The sequence below is a fragment of the Corapipo altera genome, unplaced genomic scaffold (genome assembly GCF_003945725.1).
Source record: "Corapipo altera isolate COAL_440 unplaced genomic scaffold, ASM394572v1 0, whole genome shotgun sequence".
Taxonomy (NCBI): Eukaryota; Metazoa; Chordata; class Aves; order Passeriformes; family Pipridae; genus Corapipo; species Corapipo altera.
This window is the reverse complement of record NW_020884872.1, coordinates 62026294-62044252: the sequence shown is the minus strand read 5'-3', so window position 1 is coordinate 62044252 and position 17959 is coordinate 62026294. Positions and strand designations below refer to the sequence as shown.

General features: G+C 34.3%; 1 protein-coding gene across 11 annotated transcripts in view; it reads right to left on the bottom strand.

Annotated features, from left to right (window-relative positions):
• PCDH17 (protocadherin 17) overlaps positions 1-17959 on the bottom strand; it is a 92196-nt gene that overhangs the window by 6960 nt on the left and 67277 nt on the right. For 6 of the 11 annotated variants that reach the window (XM_027650137.1, XM_027650185.1, XM_027650177.1 and 3 more), the window contains one exon: positions 5482-5556. The exons of 1 other annotated variant lie outside the window; for it this stretch is intronic. In XM_027650137.1, the coding sequence (XP_027505938.1) occupies positions 5482-5556 (75 nt within the window). Of the gene's footprint in view, positions 1-2514; positions 2563-5481; positions 5574-17959 lie in introns of all 11 variants that reach the window. 4 more of the 11 variants (XM_027650212.1, XM_027650221.1, XM_027650230.1 and 1 more) reach the window with 3 other exon arrangements.

Below are 17959 nucleotides of genomic sequence, written 5' to 3'. Positions count from 1 at the left end.
ACGCCCACAGATACAACAAGCTGAGTAGTGCGTCTGATTCACTAGAGGGAAGGGATGTCCTCCAAAGGGACCTTGACAGGCTTGAAAGGTGAGGGCCATGTGAATCTCATGAAATTCAACAAGGCTAAGTGCAAGGTCCAACACCCAGGTTGGAGAGTTTACCAGTATCAATACAGACTGGGAGTTGGACAGATTGAGAACAGACCTGTGAAGAAGAACTTGGGGTACTGGTGGGTGAAAAATTAAACGAGTCAGCAGTGTGTGCTCAAAGCCCAGAAAGCCAGTTGTGTCCTGGGCTCCATAAACTAAAAGAAAGCAGATTTAGACTGTACATACATGAGGTAGAAACTCTTTAATTTAAGGGTAGTGAGAAACTGAAACAGATTTCCCAGAGAAATTGTGGATGCCCCATTACTGGAAGATTTCAAAGTCATGTTGAATGGGACTGTGAGCAACCTGATCTAGTGACAGATATTCCTGTCATGGCAGATCTTTCAAGATCCCTTCTGACCCCAAACCATTCTATGATTCTTTGAGTTCCAAGGAAAAGTAATCTGCACACTGATTCTAGTATACATTAAAAAATAGAACTATCATGATGAAAAACAAGAGTAAAAGACACCCCCGACGTTGGGACAGTAACACAGTGACAGAACTAAAAAGAGTTTAAGGAAGAAATTTCAGTTTGTTGTGTTTCATTTTACTTCACTTGACTGTGATGGCATGCATAATCATGGACATATTCCACACAACAAATGTGTGGCAATTGCTTAATGAAATGGGAGCCATACAAATAAAGGACATAGCTCTATACCTCATTCTACCCATTAGTTCACCTCCATTAAAATTCTCTGTATCTAGTTTTCTGGAGCTTCTATAGCATCAAAAAGCTGTAGCTTAAAACGGGTGAGTAAAACTGCTATTCTCTCTGAAAAACAAACAAACCAACAAACAAAAACCCAACAAAACCAAAACACAACCAAAAAGCAAATCAAACAGAAAAAATCCAAAACAAACAAACAAATCCCTCAAAAAAAAAAAAAAGAAAAAGGGGCAGCAAACCCATAAAACTTCACAAAACAAACCAAATCAATATATTTTAAAAAACACATGGGGCAAGAGCATTGGAGGGGAAAGTTCTTAGTTGTAGCATGGTAATAGTTAATATTAGCCAAGTTTGATAACACTTTATCACAGAAATCCAGCAGAAATAAACATACAGTGTTCCAAGTCAAACTGTTCCAATGTTAATTTAGAACTTCAGATTTTTCAGATGTTTGCTATTAAATAATTTTGTTATTTTGCTCATCCTCCTAATCCTTCAGAGAAGATTTGTGGCAAGCTCAGCCTCTAGCTTTAAAAGTGGACTTATATAGTAAGGAGAAATAATAGGTATTTTCTTTAGGATTTTCCCTAGATATATCTCAAAATATTTTTCTCATATATGGAATTCATGACAATGCTGAGTAAAAGTTTTCTGGCACTTTCAAACCTAAACAACTAATCAGCTTTCCAACTATTATTTTGTAAGTTTAACTATCCTCCGTATTGGTATTTGTAAACAATTTTGTTGCTTTTTAACAAGAGGTGAAAATAAACCTTGCTGAATGTAAGATACCATAGAATGTTCAGAACTGCACAATCAATTGTCCAGCACTTCTCTCTGCTCTTCTCTTTTCAATTATTCCAGCAAAGCAAGCTCCTTTTTTGCTCCTTCCTTTTTCTCAGGAAAAAAAACAAACCCCAATGGTAGTACTTCCCATAAAACTTTCTAACCATGTGTCAAGACCTCACACTGTACTGGGAGACCCCCACTGAACACTGCTGGGAAGATTCAATACATTACAGTCTATTTTATTTCACAAAAAAAGGCCATTTTAAAAGGGAAATAGTTACTGTCTTTCAGGTAGTAGTTCTATGTCATATTATCTTACAATACATCAAAGAAATGTTCATATATATTTATATACAATTCTCTTCTATCTACATTTACAACATATATATGCATATGAAATATAGAACTGGGAAATTCGATTTGGAAAATTACTTTTTTCTAAAACTCAACTGAACTGTATTTCTTCAAAATAATTAAATTTTTTTCCCTAAACTGAGACTGAAATGAACAAACTTCAGATACAAGGTAAAGATCAGAGAATTTCTTAGTCACTGGAAATAAGTTTATTATACTAGGTATTCAGTACTGTGTCAAAAACTATGCTTTGAGATTTTCAAGACTCATTAGGTTAATTTGTTGCAATCAAGTTATATTTGAAGATTTATATTTTTAGCTCTTTCACATATACATACACTGGTATGAGGAGAAGCCTTACACAGTGTTTACATTATTCATTACTGCCAACAAAAATGCAAAGTTTGCTGGCTATCTCTAAGTAAAAGAGATGTATATCATGTAGCATATATATGTTATATATATATATTGCATGCCATATCTTCTTTCCTCTTCTCATTTCCTGCATTTGTTAAAGCAGTTTTTGTACTTGCATTTCTACTCACAGCATCGACTAACTTTCCATTTCTGCTCCCTGGGCATCATAGAAGTGACTGAATTAAATATGAAGCCAAAAAAGAAGAAAAAAGAAATACTGAATGACCTTGAATTGAAAACCACCTGCATTGCATGAGCATTGGAGCTCTAGTCCTGAAAATCTGTGTCTTTTCACTTCATGCTTTTATGTCACATCATAGGAAATGGATTTTGAGTATTGATTATCATACATTATAAGCTGCTTGTCTAACCATTAGCCTGTAATTTTGATTGCTACAGCTAGCAGACAGTGAAGAAAATCAAACAGGGACTTTTTTACAAGTAGCAGAAACTACAACACAAAAGCTATCACCACCAAGGGTCAAATTAGTGCATATGAGAAAACAGAATCAGTTTAAAGGTAAATATATACATGTAAAATAGGTCATATGCTGTGCTGTACAGCAGGATGTGCCGGTAGAGTGATATGTGTCATTGGTCTTTATCTCTGTACTTGTCTCTCTCCTGTTGAAAATAAACCCTTAACAGTGCATGTGTGTACAATAAACAAAACCAGTCTAGAGGTTTTCCTAACTCTCTAGAGTTTTAAGGGTAAACAGTCAGAAGTGCTTTATGCACTTAGGGGAGAGCATACACTAAAATAGAATTGCTAAATTATCAGCCATAGAAAGAAAAGGAAACAAGTTATCTGTAAACAACAGTCGCTTAGATGGGAAATGTATTCTGGATAGAAATTTAGAGATGGTATAGGATGAAAGTTATATTTGCAACATACAAAATGCAATGCAAGATATGTATTTTTGGTGCAAGATAAAACCTATCTTACATATTTTATTCTATAGGAGATGTATTTAACATCTGCCTTCCATAGCAAGTTAAAAGAAATAGATACTTTTAGTGTGATATCTATAATTTCCTATGATTTCCTTATAAATATTGTGAACAGAATTAATTGTGGCTACTGATTTCATTTGCACTATAAAATTAATTGATTAATACTTTAGATAGCTGATTCCTTTCAATGACTAAAATGGAGATATTTTATTTTGATTCATTAATTTTATGAAATTTGCATAAAGATAACAGAGAAGAAACTCAAGAATTATTATTTTTTTAAACAGTGACTCAATGTGGCCAAATCAAGTCAATAAACAAAATATTTGCTCTAATTTAACTGGACCCCAATTATTTAAATTACACATATGCACAAAGCAGAAAAACAAGTGAAAAGTAAACATCACCATGCAAACATTTTTAAGAAATATTTAATGTCCTATGCTTATAAGATGAAGAACACTATACTCTGTATCAAAGTACTCCATATAGCTTAATAGTAACTGTCCAGACTTGGAAAATCAGACTATAAATAAATGTATATGCACATATAAGTATATATTTATATATATATTTATGTAAATAAATGTATCTACCTATATTTAAAATCTGATTTCCCTTATACACAAGTCTGGATATGTACCTAGATGTAGACCTAGATCTACACCTAGTCCTATACCATAATTTTACTCACAAAACCTGTAAATTATTTTATCAAATTGTAATTGAAGTTAAACAAGACAGAGTTAGGAACATTACCATTTATAAGATCTGATCAGGTAGATGGTCATTCAAGTCCATTATTTTCTAAATGTTTTACTCACAAAATATAGCTTTTTATTACCATATGTTCAATGGTAAAGGCTAAATAAGAATATGGCTAGATAACTACATGAATAACACTGACTATTTAAAAATGTCAGTAGCTTTTGTTATTTTTTATTGTGCTGGGAAAGCTCGTCTTTCAGATATCTTACTCCTTTTTGCTCTTTCAACAGGTGATGTCTAGCTTTTACCATTGCATAAACACCTTTTTCTAACTGACTTTTTTTTCCTTTCTTTCTATAAATATGGAAGCTAAAAAATAAACATTAATTGTCAGGGATGGTTTGTTGGTTGACTCAGTTGACTGGAACAACTATTAACTACAAGGTCCAAATAAAAACCCACTGCAGGAACCATTTCAAAATCTATGCTGCCTTTTTTTTGAAGGCATGTTGTTTCACACTCTTGAAATACTCTATTCTTCAGTGCATTACAGAGTTAATAGTAATGCACATTTTTGATGACCCTTGTTTCACATTACAAGGAAAAGGATCTGCCTATGAATGCATGCATAGAGTTTACACTGACTTGTCTAAGAGATAAATTCCTTTCACCCTTGATGTTGAGAATTTGTGTTCACTACTGAAAATATTTCCATTTAGAATTCATTCTGTACTGAAACAAGGTGAAAAATTCTCTGTAGTTTTTATTTCTCTGGTCTAACCAACACAGTATTCTTGACTGTAAGGGTGGTGAGGCACTGGAATGAGTTGCCCAGAGAAGCTGTCATTGGATTTCTGTTTAATTACAATTGATTTTGACAGAAATGAGTAGAGGTAAACAAATAGTTCTATACACATTCTTGCTGTTATTAAACAGAATTGTCTCCAACCTGAGTATTTATATTGGTTTGTCTGTTTAAAGGCTTCTTTCAGTCAGGCAATGCAATCACGTAGCTCAGGTTAGCGAAATGACTGGCAGTAAAATAAGAGTGGACTGCCACATTTTTAAACCTCTTGGATCTCATGGTCTCTTCCTAATAACATAAATAAAAGTTTCTGAGGTCTATAATCCTTACTCAGTTTCCCTGGTTTTGGTTGTTGGGATTTTGTTTGCTTGTTTTATATTGCAATATATGTTTTCTATTGACATGGCATAAAACACTTCAAAAGTCTTTAAAATATGATGGCCTATGGATTTAATTCTTGTTCTCATTTGTCCAAAATGACAAATATTGGAGGAATATGTCAGGATTACATGGAGTACATAGAATATTTAATATAGTTCTTACAGAAGTATGCTTTAATTTCACATTTATAATTCAACGGAAATCACGTATTTTTATTTAAAGACAATGTAAGAGAAAGATGTGTTACCTGAAAATTTTCCATCCTCACAGCGGGCTGGTCCACAGATCCCAACAATGGGTCTTTGGCCTCTGCCTTGCTGTTCTGGAGGCAAATCAAACCTGTGAGTCACAGACATGGATAGGCTCTGCTTCCAAAATTCACAACAATGACGAAACTTCCACAGCAGAAAAACAGCTTTTATCTGTGGCCCAGACACAGCTCACAGTCCTTGAAATTTCTCACTGTGCTTCTCAAAGGTACAAACACTTAAGTTTATAGTTAGCAGTGAACTGGAAATATCTGATCAGTAAAAAGGATGCCTCATTTACTCCTATCAGATGAGAAAGAAGAGAATGGACGCCCAGAAGTTGGTTTCCAATGTTTGCCTATAAGTTGACTGGTCCTGACTCTAATTTGCTGTGAAAAGACCATATGACATCATGAAAAGATATTTTCATCTCTTCCCCATTCCACCATAAAAAAACTCTTCCTGGCCTAGGGCTGCAGTGAGCAAGTACACAAAGGCTAGCTGTGCCAGCCCTGCCCTTAGCTGAGAAGCTAGGGGGAAACTTCAGTAATATGACAAATTCATAGTTTTAAACTGTAAATCTTTGTTGTAGAGCCCCAAAGCTTTTTCCTGAGAATTAAGGAAAACAAAACTGCAATAATTAACAGACAAGAAAAGGTTTTATACATTTTTAATATAACACATTTTTGTACTCTTGATCAAGGCAGTGCCACAGATTTTTCAATGGGATTGTTTCAGCACTAGAATCTAAAAATGCTATGACTCTTAAATCTGAAATCTAACCAAATTTGTGTAACCATTTGCATAATTTGCATGATATTCACATTTTTTAATAACTTTATTGTGAGCTTGTCATAATTACAGTATCAATAATTTCCATATCTAATTCGCAATATTTAGTAAATGCTACATATTTTACTGCATCAATGTTTAGGAATATAGTCATTAACCAGGACCACTGTGAGGCATCCTATACAAATATTAACAGATTGTATAGTTAGAGACAAAAGTTAACAAGTGATTATGACAAACAAAAGCAATGAATTAGAAGGAAAGACAACATTAATGAAAATATAATCACACTGTTGACATTTCCTGAAAATACCAATATAAAAGCTCCATAATTTAAAGAAGCTATCCCCATCTGTCACACTATCAAGCCACCAATGATTATCTATATATTACACCAATGATTATCTAAATATTACACCACTGAACCTTCTTCACTGGTTGCCAATTATCTGGTTGCAAATCTTTAATTAGAAGGCACTAAGTTTTTTTACTTTGTAAGCCTGCCTCAAATTTGGATATGGAAAATTTTTTATAGACATTGACTGAGGAGGGTGCCACTGAGGAGAGAGACACGGCAAGCTTCTGAAGAAATCTATTTCTATGTCATTTTGATGGCTGTGTTTACATTCTGACTATAGGTGGACTCTGTTGAGTGGACAGAATCTGTCGGTTTCTGTGTAGGAGCCTGATTTCGACCAAAGCAGAATCAATGCAGTAAAGCTTTTCAAATGCTATTTGTTTTCCTTTGCAAAGTCTCATAAAAATAATTACAAAGGCTATATAGATATTGAACCATTCAAAATCTGGCCACTTTGGTAAAAGACAGTCTTTTCCTCCACATTCCTCTTAGTATGCCTGGATTTACATTCAAAATATCCTTTAACAGCCATAATGAGATCAGGTCTGTTTTATACAAAGAGATGGAAAAGCCTACTGGGTATCATTCTCTGCTTCAAAAGGTTGATGGCATCAGTGGGTCATATACTTTAGACTTCATGAGAGGTACAATGCATCTGACAGAACAGAGAGAAGAACACTTTTCATGATGCTGCTCTCAGAAAATCCCTGAAGTTGCTCAGACATCTCAAGGAACTCTCACTTGGACATATGGATGCAGAAAAATATTCTTAGAAAAAAAGAAATTATTTAAGAGTTTAATATAGAATCTAAGTAACATATTCATTATTGTATGATTAGATGGTCCCCTGGACTACTGTTTAACAGATTGCTGGTGTTGTGTTTTATTGCCACCTTTGAAAGAGATTTGCAGAATGGGATTACCCTTATGCCAATTTATGAAGAACCCCCATTTGCTTAGCAATTTGAATTTGATAATGCTATCCTACTTAAATTTCTGACTGGATAGTGCTCCAATTAGATCAATCAGAAAGGCTAATTAAGGACACCTTTTTCAAATCTGACTTTCTAAATACAACTAGTTTGGCAAAGGGAATTATACATGTAAACAGATTCAACACCATACTTTCAGATTCTCCATGAACAGTAAACTAATTTTTGAAAGACACTTACTGAAAATGCCTTCAGAATATTCATATCTTCCTTTCCTTAGATCCTTCATTAAGAACTATAAGTTCCAGATTGCTTTCTTATATTTCAAGGATTGAGGAGATTATAGATATTAACAACCCTAATACAGAACAATCTCTCCTGCTACTTACATTTATGTGCAGCAGTTGAGCTGCTCAACTGAGACTCCCTCTTTTACTTGTCATCCTTTCATTTGTTATAGCATCAACTTTTGAATGGATGTCAGAGTACTTTGATGTGACAAAAGATATCTTTAAGAAAAATTATCAATTTCCAAAGATGTCGTCGTTATGTGTTCTTTGTTTTCACTAGTATCTTCACTTTTTAAGACTGCTAACTGTTAAGAAGCTATTTTTCTGGTGTATAGCAACCACTAATCTAAGCCATGTTCTTATAAAAAGGGTATTTTTGTCTTGGAGATAGACTTAAAGGCTAATTACCAACAGCACCAAGTAAGATGCAGCCAGGGTAATTTCTGTTAGCTGTGCCCTCATCTTATTTATCTGAACACCCTCCAGAGGAAATCAGCATTGAGGCATTAGATAAGTTAAACACTCTTTGGGTAAAACAAGTAAGAGATGCAGATGCTTCCTTTAAAGCTGCTGAAGGATTCAGAATATGTCAGTCTGTATCAACCTATTGACATTCTTTAAGAAAATTTTAAATCTGTAGAGGTGGTGAAAATACTATACCCCTAGAAATGGTGAAGACCTGCTATAAAATGCAGTGAAACCTTTTCTAGATATGCGTCATTATTAGCTTTCTCAGGGTATTTAACGTAACCTTTTCATTTACTGGAATTTTTCACTATAATATTTACTTGATTTAGAGTTCCATGTATGCTTTCCACCATGACTTGATTTTAATGTGTCACCCTCCTCCCAGGCTTTTTGTTCTATTGGATAAAAAATGGTAAGAAACCTGTACAGTTATTATTGGCTTGAATTCTGAGTGTCACAGATAATGGAAAGCAGAGAAATTTGAGCCCAAATATCTACTGCATGGTTCTTCAAAAACAGCCTCTGGGTTTCCAAATAAAAATGTAGCTTTGCTTTGTTTTTCTTTAAGGAAAACAATGGCTTTAATTCCTAAAAGACAAAAATAAAGCACCCTCTCTGAAAGCAGGGCTCAACCTGACCTTGAATTATATTAGGAATTATATTATATAAGGAATTATATTATATAAGGAAATAAGATAAGCAAAAATTTTCTTACAGGACAAAAAATTAAACTTTTTTTTTTGTTTTGTGTCCACCTGTTACACAGGTGCCTGCACACAGGCACAGTATACACACCGCATCTCAGGTATCTAAGAAACAGTCTAGCAGAGCTCTAAACTTATTTATAAGCTCTCAAGTGACTCTCTGCAGTTATAGCTGAAGATGGATACAAGGCAGCTAATTTGCTACCACCAAGGGAAAATGTTATAACATAAAAACATTCCCTCCCTTAGCTTCAAAACTGTTGAGTGCCTAGGGAGCCTGACTATTTGTAGAGCTGATACTATGCATATGCTTCCTCTGTAACTGTTACATGCTTACATCTGGCATCTGTCTCTGTGTTAAACAGACTTAATCGTCCCTAGTATTACCTAGGTAAAATCCCTCTAACCTAAGTGGTTAATGCAAATGAAATAAATGAAAGGATATATATGATTTTTTTGGTAGCATTATTTTTGCATTATTGGTAAGTATGCAATGAGTTCTGTACTGTGGTCATGATCAAAATATTTTATCTCTGCCTTCTGAGTAACTTTAGATAGAGATTATGCTTTTCTCTTAGCATGACATTTGACACTTCATACAGCTTTTCAATAAAATTGAGTTGTTTTAGCTGGAATTCTTTTTTCCATTTATTCTCCTTTTATTTTTTCCTTTCTTGATTGTTGGTTCCCCCTCTTTTATCCACATCAGACTTCAGAGCATTTAATCATTTGCTAGACATAGCTGATCTGATTCTGAAGAGTTGTCATTTCTTTTTTTTGTTATTGTTATTAGGAGGACTTTACATGTTAGTACATTATTCAGTTCACTGTTGCCAGAAAAGTCAAGACTCAGGAAAAGCACTTGATTTCAGATTTTAGTATATTTTTAAAAGATCAAAGAGCATGGAAAATCTTATTCTTTGGTTAGATAGACCATGCAGAACAGTAATACTCTAAAAGATGGAGATAGTTGTATAGAAATAATACTAAATTGAAGGCCTTTTGAAGTTGTTTTAACATTTAGGGTAATGTTCATATCAAAGTCCCCCCAAAAAGTATAAAACCAATGCTTTTAATTGGGAAAACACATAGAAATGAGTTCTTCCTGTAAAATCAGATGAAAAAAGGTTACTGGTTTGACATCTGACATTATTCATGATAGCAAAGATAAAATATCCTCGAGGTGCTTCTTTTGCTAAGAGTTATTTCTTTGAGCAAGACTATAGCAAGCACAATCTTTCCTAAGGCAACTGTCCCTGCCTAAGTCTACTTAGGATTCAGAGTAAAGCTATTTCTACAGCTGAGATCTTCTCAAGAACCTGACTTCCTCCTACTATGCACATTAAATCCTAGTGAGCAGGAAGACAGGCCACAGGATTTTCACCCCTCCTATTAAAGATTTATTATTATCATGCAACAGGGAAGCAAACCAGAGAGAACTTCCATATAATCTCCTGTTTAAGGGAGAGTTCTTGTCAATCAAGGGACTAAATAAAAGCCCACAGGACATAGATTCATATGCTGAATACTAGTTTCATGAGATACCTAGTAGCAGCTACAAGACAAAGAATAATTTCATTCAACAATGAATGTAGATGGGGTTGAGGTATGTAACTTGGCATCATGAGTCCCCTTTTCCACTATGTGCTCCTAATGCACATTGGCCTTCCAGTGACAGGAAAATTTCCCTTTCCAAACTAATTATTAAGTGATTACATGCACATATAACTTCTGGGATATCCACAAAATATTCATTCAGTATCTGGTCAGATCAAATTTCATGGTATTTTTCCACTGAGCTATTTTCTGGCAAAAGCAAAAAACTTTCCTTTTTCCCTAACACTATACTATCATGTTTATACCAAGTTACTACTTTGTTTTACAGAATTAAAACTTGTGACAAAGTGCTGCATTTTGAATACCTGAAGGATTGGGATCTAATGTTCTTCATTGAGGAAAATTGTAACCGATCCACACCCTTCTTGCAGCTGCAGCTTTGATCCCATCTAAGTTCATGTCAGAACCATAGCAGGGAGTGGTTTTGCTAATGTATACATGCTTCCACCATTACAAAAGCAGGATATGTGACATCGTGTGCAGTAGCATTCTATTTTATTTTTATTCCAGACATTTAGTCTAGAGAGTGAGTTGGCATGTTGCCAACTTGACCAGCCATCCTGTCTTCTGCAGGAATTTGGGACAGAGACAGATGACAGCCAACAGTCTTTTTGCTAACTCTTCTGTCCAGCCACACCTTGCTTTTGCAGCCCAGGCTCTATTGGCTGACAGATCTAGTGAACCCTAAACAGAACAGAGTACTGGACACATTGCAAATTTATTGATACAGAGTGGCATACTTGGAATTCCCACCAGTCACTGATTCCATTCTCAGAGACAATTCTGATCTCAAAATTCTTATTTAAAAGGTTGAGTAGGACTGAGCTCTTCCATTCATTAAATCTGCTACTTTCAAAATCAACACAAAATTTTTTTTTAAATAAATTCTCGTTTAAAATTTGGCATCTGATTTTTGATTCAACAATGTTGAATTGGTATTTCTCAGAGAGTCAGACTATGATGATAAACAACTGTTAACAACTGTCAACAACTTTGTTCATAAAACATCAGTCACAGTCCTCTGAGAAGTTGACACACTTATTCATCATGTTTTTTTCTTTAAACATAATCAAGCAGAAAACCAAAGTAAATCCTGTAGAGTGCATATGCATTATCAAATGATCTCGTGATATTTTACCACAGCTACATCTAGCCACTGCAGCCTACTGGTCTATGTGATATACAAATAAATTCAGTTCCAGCTTGATGTTACAAACTGTCTCCAACATTTTCATCTGCAGTTCATTGTACCTGCCTAACTTCAAGAGGTATTTCAGAGCCATTACTGGACAAAGTAGTAAGGTTAATATTCACAACATATAGTGGGATACAATATATATCAGGGCAGATATTTTCAGGTTTAGACCATGGTTTTTTTGGTAGCTAAGGGCTATTAAAAGGAAAATAATCATATTAAAAAGAATAAAATACAAAACTAGTAATTCTTTATTGGGGCAGTTCTTTATTAGGTTAACCGCTCCATATAAAAAGAAGTTCTTATGTAAGTATGATTTTCAAGACAAAAAAACCCAGAAGAAATCATATATTAAATCTAAATGTTTATGTAAACCATCTTCCCTAAAGTTTCCTATGACTAATTCATTAGAAATTAATTTGTCTGCAATCTTTCTTTGAAAAAATCATATCTAAAGTAATATATTTATTTTGCTTACTGTGAGAATCTGCCTTATAAAACAATCAGCAAATGTTGTTCTGGAATATAATTGCCTATTAAATTTCAAAGAGGAAATCAAAGTGGGATAAAAATGCAGAATAAAATATTTCATACAGAGAAAGATATGTGTATTTCAGTCACATTTTGTATTTTCTAGCTTTGGAGAGTAAAATGCAGCATCTTTTATAAGCTTTCAGTGTCCCACTTAGCCTACTCTAACTATGATGACAGCATGCATCTTTGATGACATGGACGAATGCCTGAATCTAGAATTCAAGTCTTTCTTCTAGCAAAACTGTAATCCAGTACAGAAGGTCAATGACAATCTGCCTTTTAAAGCCACCTCTTTTTGAGTAGTAAGCAGCTTTTTCTTGTTAGGCTTTTTCTCTTTGCTTTGCTATCTGATTTCTACAGGGACATGCATCTATTTACCGCACTGAATCCTGTTGTTCATCTTTCACATCTAATGTATTTTTTGTTCATTTCCTAGAAGTAGAAAAACAAAACTGGCTTTATTGTTAGCATTCTCCAAAGACACACTCAATGAAGATCTAGCTAATCCTCTCCTACTTATTATTCAACAGTGTCTGCCAATAGGATTTGGGAATCCCAAAAGGCAATGTTTAAAGGGAAGGGTTAAAGTCAGCTTGTGTAATGACATTTTCTATTCCTGAGATAATTCATCATATTCAAGAAATATGTTCCATGGAGGGACCTAAGGCTGCCAATTAAAATAAATTAAGCTGGATGGACAGAAATCTGAGTGAATGAGATTGCTGTCACTATCTGAAGTAACTTTATTACGGTGAGAAGCTATGTTGATATAGACAGTTCTTTTAATCTGTTCCAAAGGCCTACATATTTCTTGCAGAAAGCTGTGTTGGGGAGGTATCACCTCTAGAGCTAAGCTCCTTGGGAAGAAATGATATTAGGGAAACCTGCTGGGGTACTTGATTTAACATTAAAGTGAATTTATCACCTACTCCCAAATTTTTGAGAGACTAATTGAATTATCAAAGGCTGCAATGGGGAATATAAAGCCTTCTGAGAACAGATTTTTAATATAGATAAAATCCTTAAATCATTCCATGTGATTATCTTAAAACGTAGAAATAGCCCGGTAGTTAAAATGCACCTGAATTTAAGATTTTTTTGCCTATCTAAATGCTCCCTATACCCACCAAAATGATAGGAACTTTTATGTGTTTGGGACAGGAAAAAAGAACAAAATATTTTAAAACATCTATTATGTGTCCTCTTTCAATGTCTTCAGGTCTTCTGGGTGTTCACCAGGGTTTTATCACATTTGTTGCTCAACTAAATTCTAATCTTTCACTTTTTAAAGGCTTTCAAAAAGCATATATGACTTTCCTCATTTTCAGTGAGACCACACAAGATTAAAATCAAAGATGAATGCATCATCTGCATGAACTTGGACATACAATAGTGACAGAAAAGCTAGTATTAACCTAGACAGAAATTTCATCCGTGAAAATTCAACCTTTCCCAAAATTTTGCAAGATAATTATTTGACAATTTTTTTTTTTTTTAAATTATGTCTCTTTGATGTACCTATTGGTGTGGAATTGTAGAACAGATCTTGGCAAAAGAGACTAGTGAATTGGGAGTATGTGAGTCAGGTAAAATCACAGAACAAAGGCAAGTTATTGTATTTCACTGACATTTTGTAAGAGAACACTTTAATATATGTACATAATCATTAATGTTCACGAGGATATTGTTGAATTATATAGACAAAGGCGTGTTTAAAATACACTGTCATATGCTTGTCGACAAATATATGAAAAGTAGTTAATTATCCTATTAACAACTATAAAAAAATTACAAAAATAATTATAAAAGTAGAAAAAAAACATGTTAAAATGGAAAGTATGAAAGTAAAGCTTGCAAGATTTGCACGGCAGAACAAAAGATACAAGACTAGCTTTGCCCCTGTAAACCTCCTATGCTGCAATCAAGTGCAGTGACAACAAGCTGGAGGTGTTCACTGCATGAAGAGGTGAAAAGAGGTGATTGTAAGAAGGGTGAATACGATTCTATATCCATAATGCATTCATCCCAGAGGGCAAGGACATATGTTAAAATGCTTTCCTCTTACCAAGCAGCTTTAGAGTTATTTGACTAAAAGCAGGTAAAGAATCACAAATAGAAAATAATTTAACAAGATACTGTAAGGCATCAGAAAGGACATATGTTATAATCTTGTTCTATGATAGAAGAATATCCTGTCCCATGAATACAACTGACAATAATTGTGAGTAATTAATAATTATACCAAGAACCAACAGCTTATCTCTTATACAAAAAGCAAAAATCTGTAGCATTCTCAACACATGCTGTGTTGTTTGCATTGTCCCTTGTCTTATGGAGACCTCCTAGAGGTATGCTGAATTGCTTAGTAAAGTGGGCCTGGGAGCAGATCAGGAGAAGCTGAGGCACTATTAGTTGTTTCTAATTTATTCTTCTAAATCGATTATTTCCCTTTGTATGAGAAGGGAAAAAAAAAAAAAAGACAACTGCCCCCTTAATAAATTCATGTATATTCTTTTGGTATTTTCAAATCAAATGTCTTGCCAGCCTTCCAAGGTCCTCAGAAGACAGTCTTCTTGTACCTGATTTTTGGAGCGTCATTTCACTGACAATTACACTTTTTGACTTTCCACTTATCACCAAAGGAAAACTAAACTTTTTCAAAACTTTTAATATTTTTGCCCATTCACTGGCCTTCCATTAAGGCCAGGTTGGATGGGCCTCTAAACAGCCTGATATAGTGAAAAGTGTACCTTGCCATGTCAGGGGAGTGGGAAATACATGATCTTTAAGGTCCCTTTCAACTCAAGCTATGCTATGATTCCCTGATTCTATGATCTTTGTTTCCACTAATATTGCTATTCATGACAGTTTTGTCCTCCTTTAGCTACTTAAAGGAGCTGTTAGTCTCCCTGTGCTTAGTTCTGTTCACTAGGCTGGTTTCTGTTGCATTGTCTAAAAAGATAACATAGTTACAATAACACATAGTGGTATGAGCAACGGAAGTAATCAGAGCTTCTTTTCTGAAATTTTTTCTGTTATTATTGACTAAAATGTCTTGGAAGGAACAGTCTACCTGAAGCTTTCTAAGTAACTGAGGCATTGTTAATGACTCTCTTCAGTCAAGAGTCTTCAGTGTCTAATAATCTGTAACATCAGTTTTTAACTTGTATTGAACACATATAGCCTATTAGAGCTGTCTATATCCATAAGATTTGTGGAAACTTACTTTTGAGTCCTGTATCCTTGGATAAATTCTGGTTCAGAAGTTATGGGTAATCAGGGAAACAGGCAGACACTTCATGGAATTATTTCTAAAAAACCTGAAAATTTACCTGGAAAATCAAGTTCTTCTTTCCATAACTGTTGTTGAAAGACTGATCTTCTTATGTTGTATTCTTTTTTTGTTTAATATCTGGAAGGCACTTAGGAGATCAATAATGCTACCATAAACTAGTCATTGGCTAAGTTTTTCAAATATCGCTTTCTGACCAAAGCAATGTAAAATATGTTTAAACAACTACTTATTGAGAAGCAGCTTATCCTCATCAAAAAGTTTGCGAATATGACCAGGTTGATTCTGACACTGAAATAGCTCAAGACACTTCCACTCAACGTACAGTACTGTTCTGTGTTGTTTACACAGACAGTTACATACATTTACACCTCACCAAGGAATGTAAGAGGGACACAGCCCCAAACTTGGATACTTGCATGCCTCCAAGGAAGGTGTCCGTATGCGAGACAGGTGTCTAACTTCCCATTATAGTATATGGAGTCCTACTGAAGAGAGTCAACATCATGTGCATGCTTATGTAGGTATTTATAGTTGATCTGAATGGCTTTGCTAATTAGGTGTATGAATATGGATCAAAATTGCATTCCAAATGTCTAAATATAGATGTAGGTTACCATCTTTTGGCAGAAATAGTTGAAAATACTGGTTCCCTACCCTAAATATAGTCTTCTATAATAAGACATTTCACAAAGAATTCTGTCAGTGATTATGAACAGAGCTGCAGAAATGGTATCTAATTGATTTCTTTTTGTTATTGTGTTAGGGAAAGTCCTATTTTGATTAATCGCTCTTGCTACAAAAATATGCTATTTCTTTCACAGCAGTTTTCAAGAAAGCAGTTTTGACATTTCTTGGAAGACACGCTCCAGCTTGTTGTGCCCAGCTGTGTTACATCACACAACACACTCACACATGATTAATGAAAACCACATCATCCTACACCAGTCAAGAAGAAACTAATTTAACTTGCTTAAAAAATTCCTACCTCTTCCATAAGAAAAAGAGATCTCCTAGTGCTACTTTAAAAAATTGAGCAGACTAGTTTCTGTACTCCTGCACTTGAAGCAAAGGACAAGAAGGAAGTTTCAAGAGATTACAGGACAAAAATTAACCACAAGAGGCCAATGTATTTCTATCAGATCAAAACATAAATATTAGGGCAGGAGAAAAAGCCAAAAACTGAGGAAATACTACTTCTGAGAACTGTTTATCTAAAGCACAATTGCAAGTTTAGGCTTTCTATCCTCCAGCATGAACAGTATTATAAACCTCCAGCCAACAATAAATATAATTTATTTGGATACAGTTTTAATTAAGTAGCATCCAAGATAAGTTCACACAAGGAAAGGAAGTTTTTTAATATAACTTTTCAGGTCAACAATCTTTAAACCTATCAAGCCTAAGCATGTAATTTTCTACATCAGTAGAAAAAAAGGTCCCTTTTAAAATGGAACATTTATCAATAGGTTATTCTGAAGAATTCAAAGCACAAGCAAAAATTTAAAAGTACATATATAACATGTGTTGGCAAGCATGCAGTATAGGGAATGTCTCGTAAATACCTGCTTTGCCTAAAGAGAATCCTATTAAAACCAAAATAAAATCAAAAAACAATATGTGATCATAAAAATCTTACAGTCCACCCTATAAAACATTTTCTTTCCCTCACTAAGTCACATCCTTCATGCTTACCTTATTCCAGTGACATTGGTTAAGCTCACCTCTGTTAGGCAGGTTTTTTGTTTGATTGCCTTGTTTTTAAAAAAACGATATTAAGCAAAACTGGGTGAAAAAATGTTATTTGTCCAGTGAACTTTGGACAGAGTGCATTTCAGCAGATTTTTAACTTGAAGAGTGTTTTACCAGTATTGGTTTTGTCACAAATAGATAGCAAAATTACAGAGCTGTAATCAATTCCATAATCTGAAATAAAGAATTAATTCTTTTTTGTGGGAAAAAAAAAATTTAGTGAATTCTAAAAGATGTGCAAAACTGACTCTAGCTAAGGCCTAACTGAAGCTGTTCCGCACATCCAGAGTTTTATTCAAAAGGAGGTGAGTTCAAATGAACACAGCAGGACTTTTTATCCTATATACATCTAGAGGAACTCATTTTAGAAATATATATGTATGTCTATAGTGTCAAACAAGAGAAGTGCCTTGTTGATGATGATGATGATGATATAAACTGTTGCTAAATATGTTAAAAGAAATATATCATTTAATAGTTAATTTTATTTTTTTTTATTCTTCCAACTTTTGTTTCTCATCTTGATTTTCTCTTTGTCTGTTC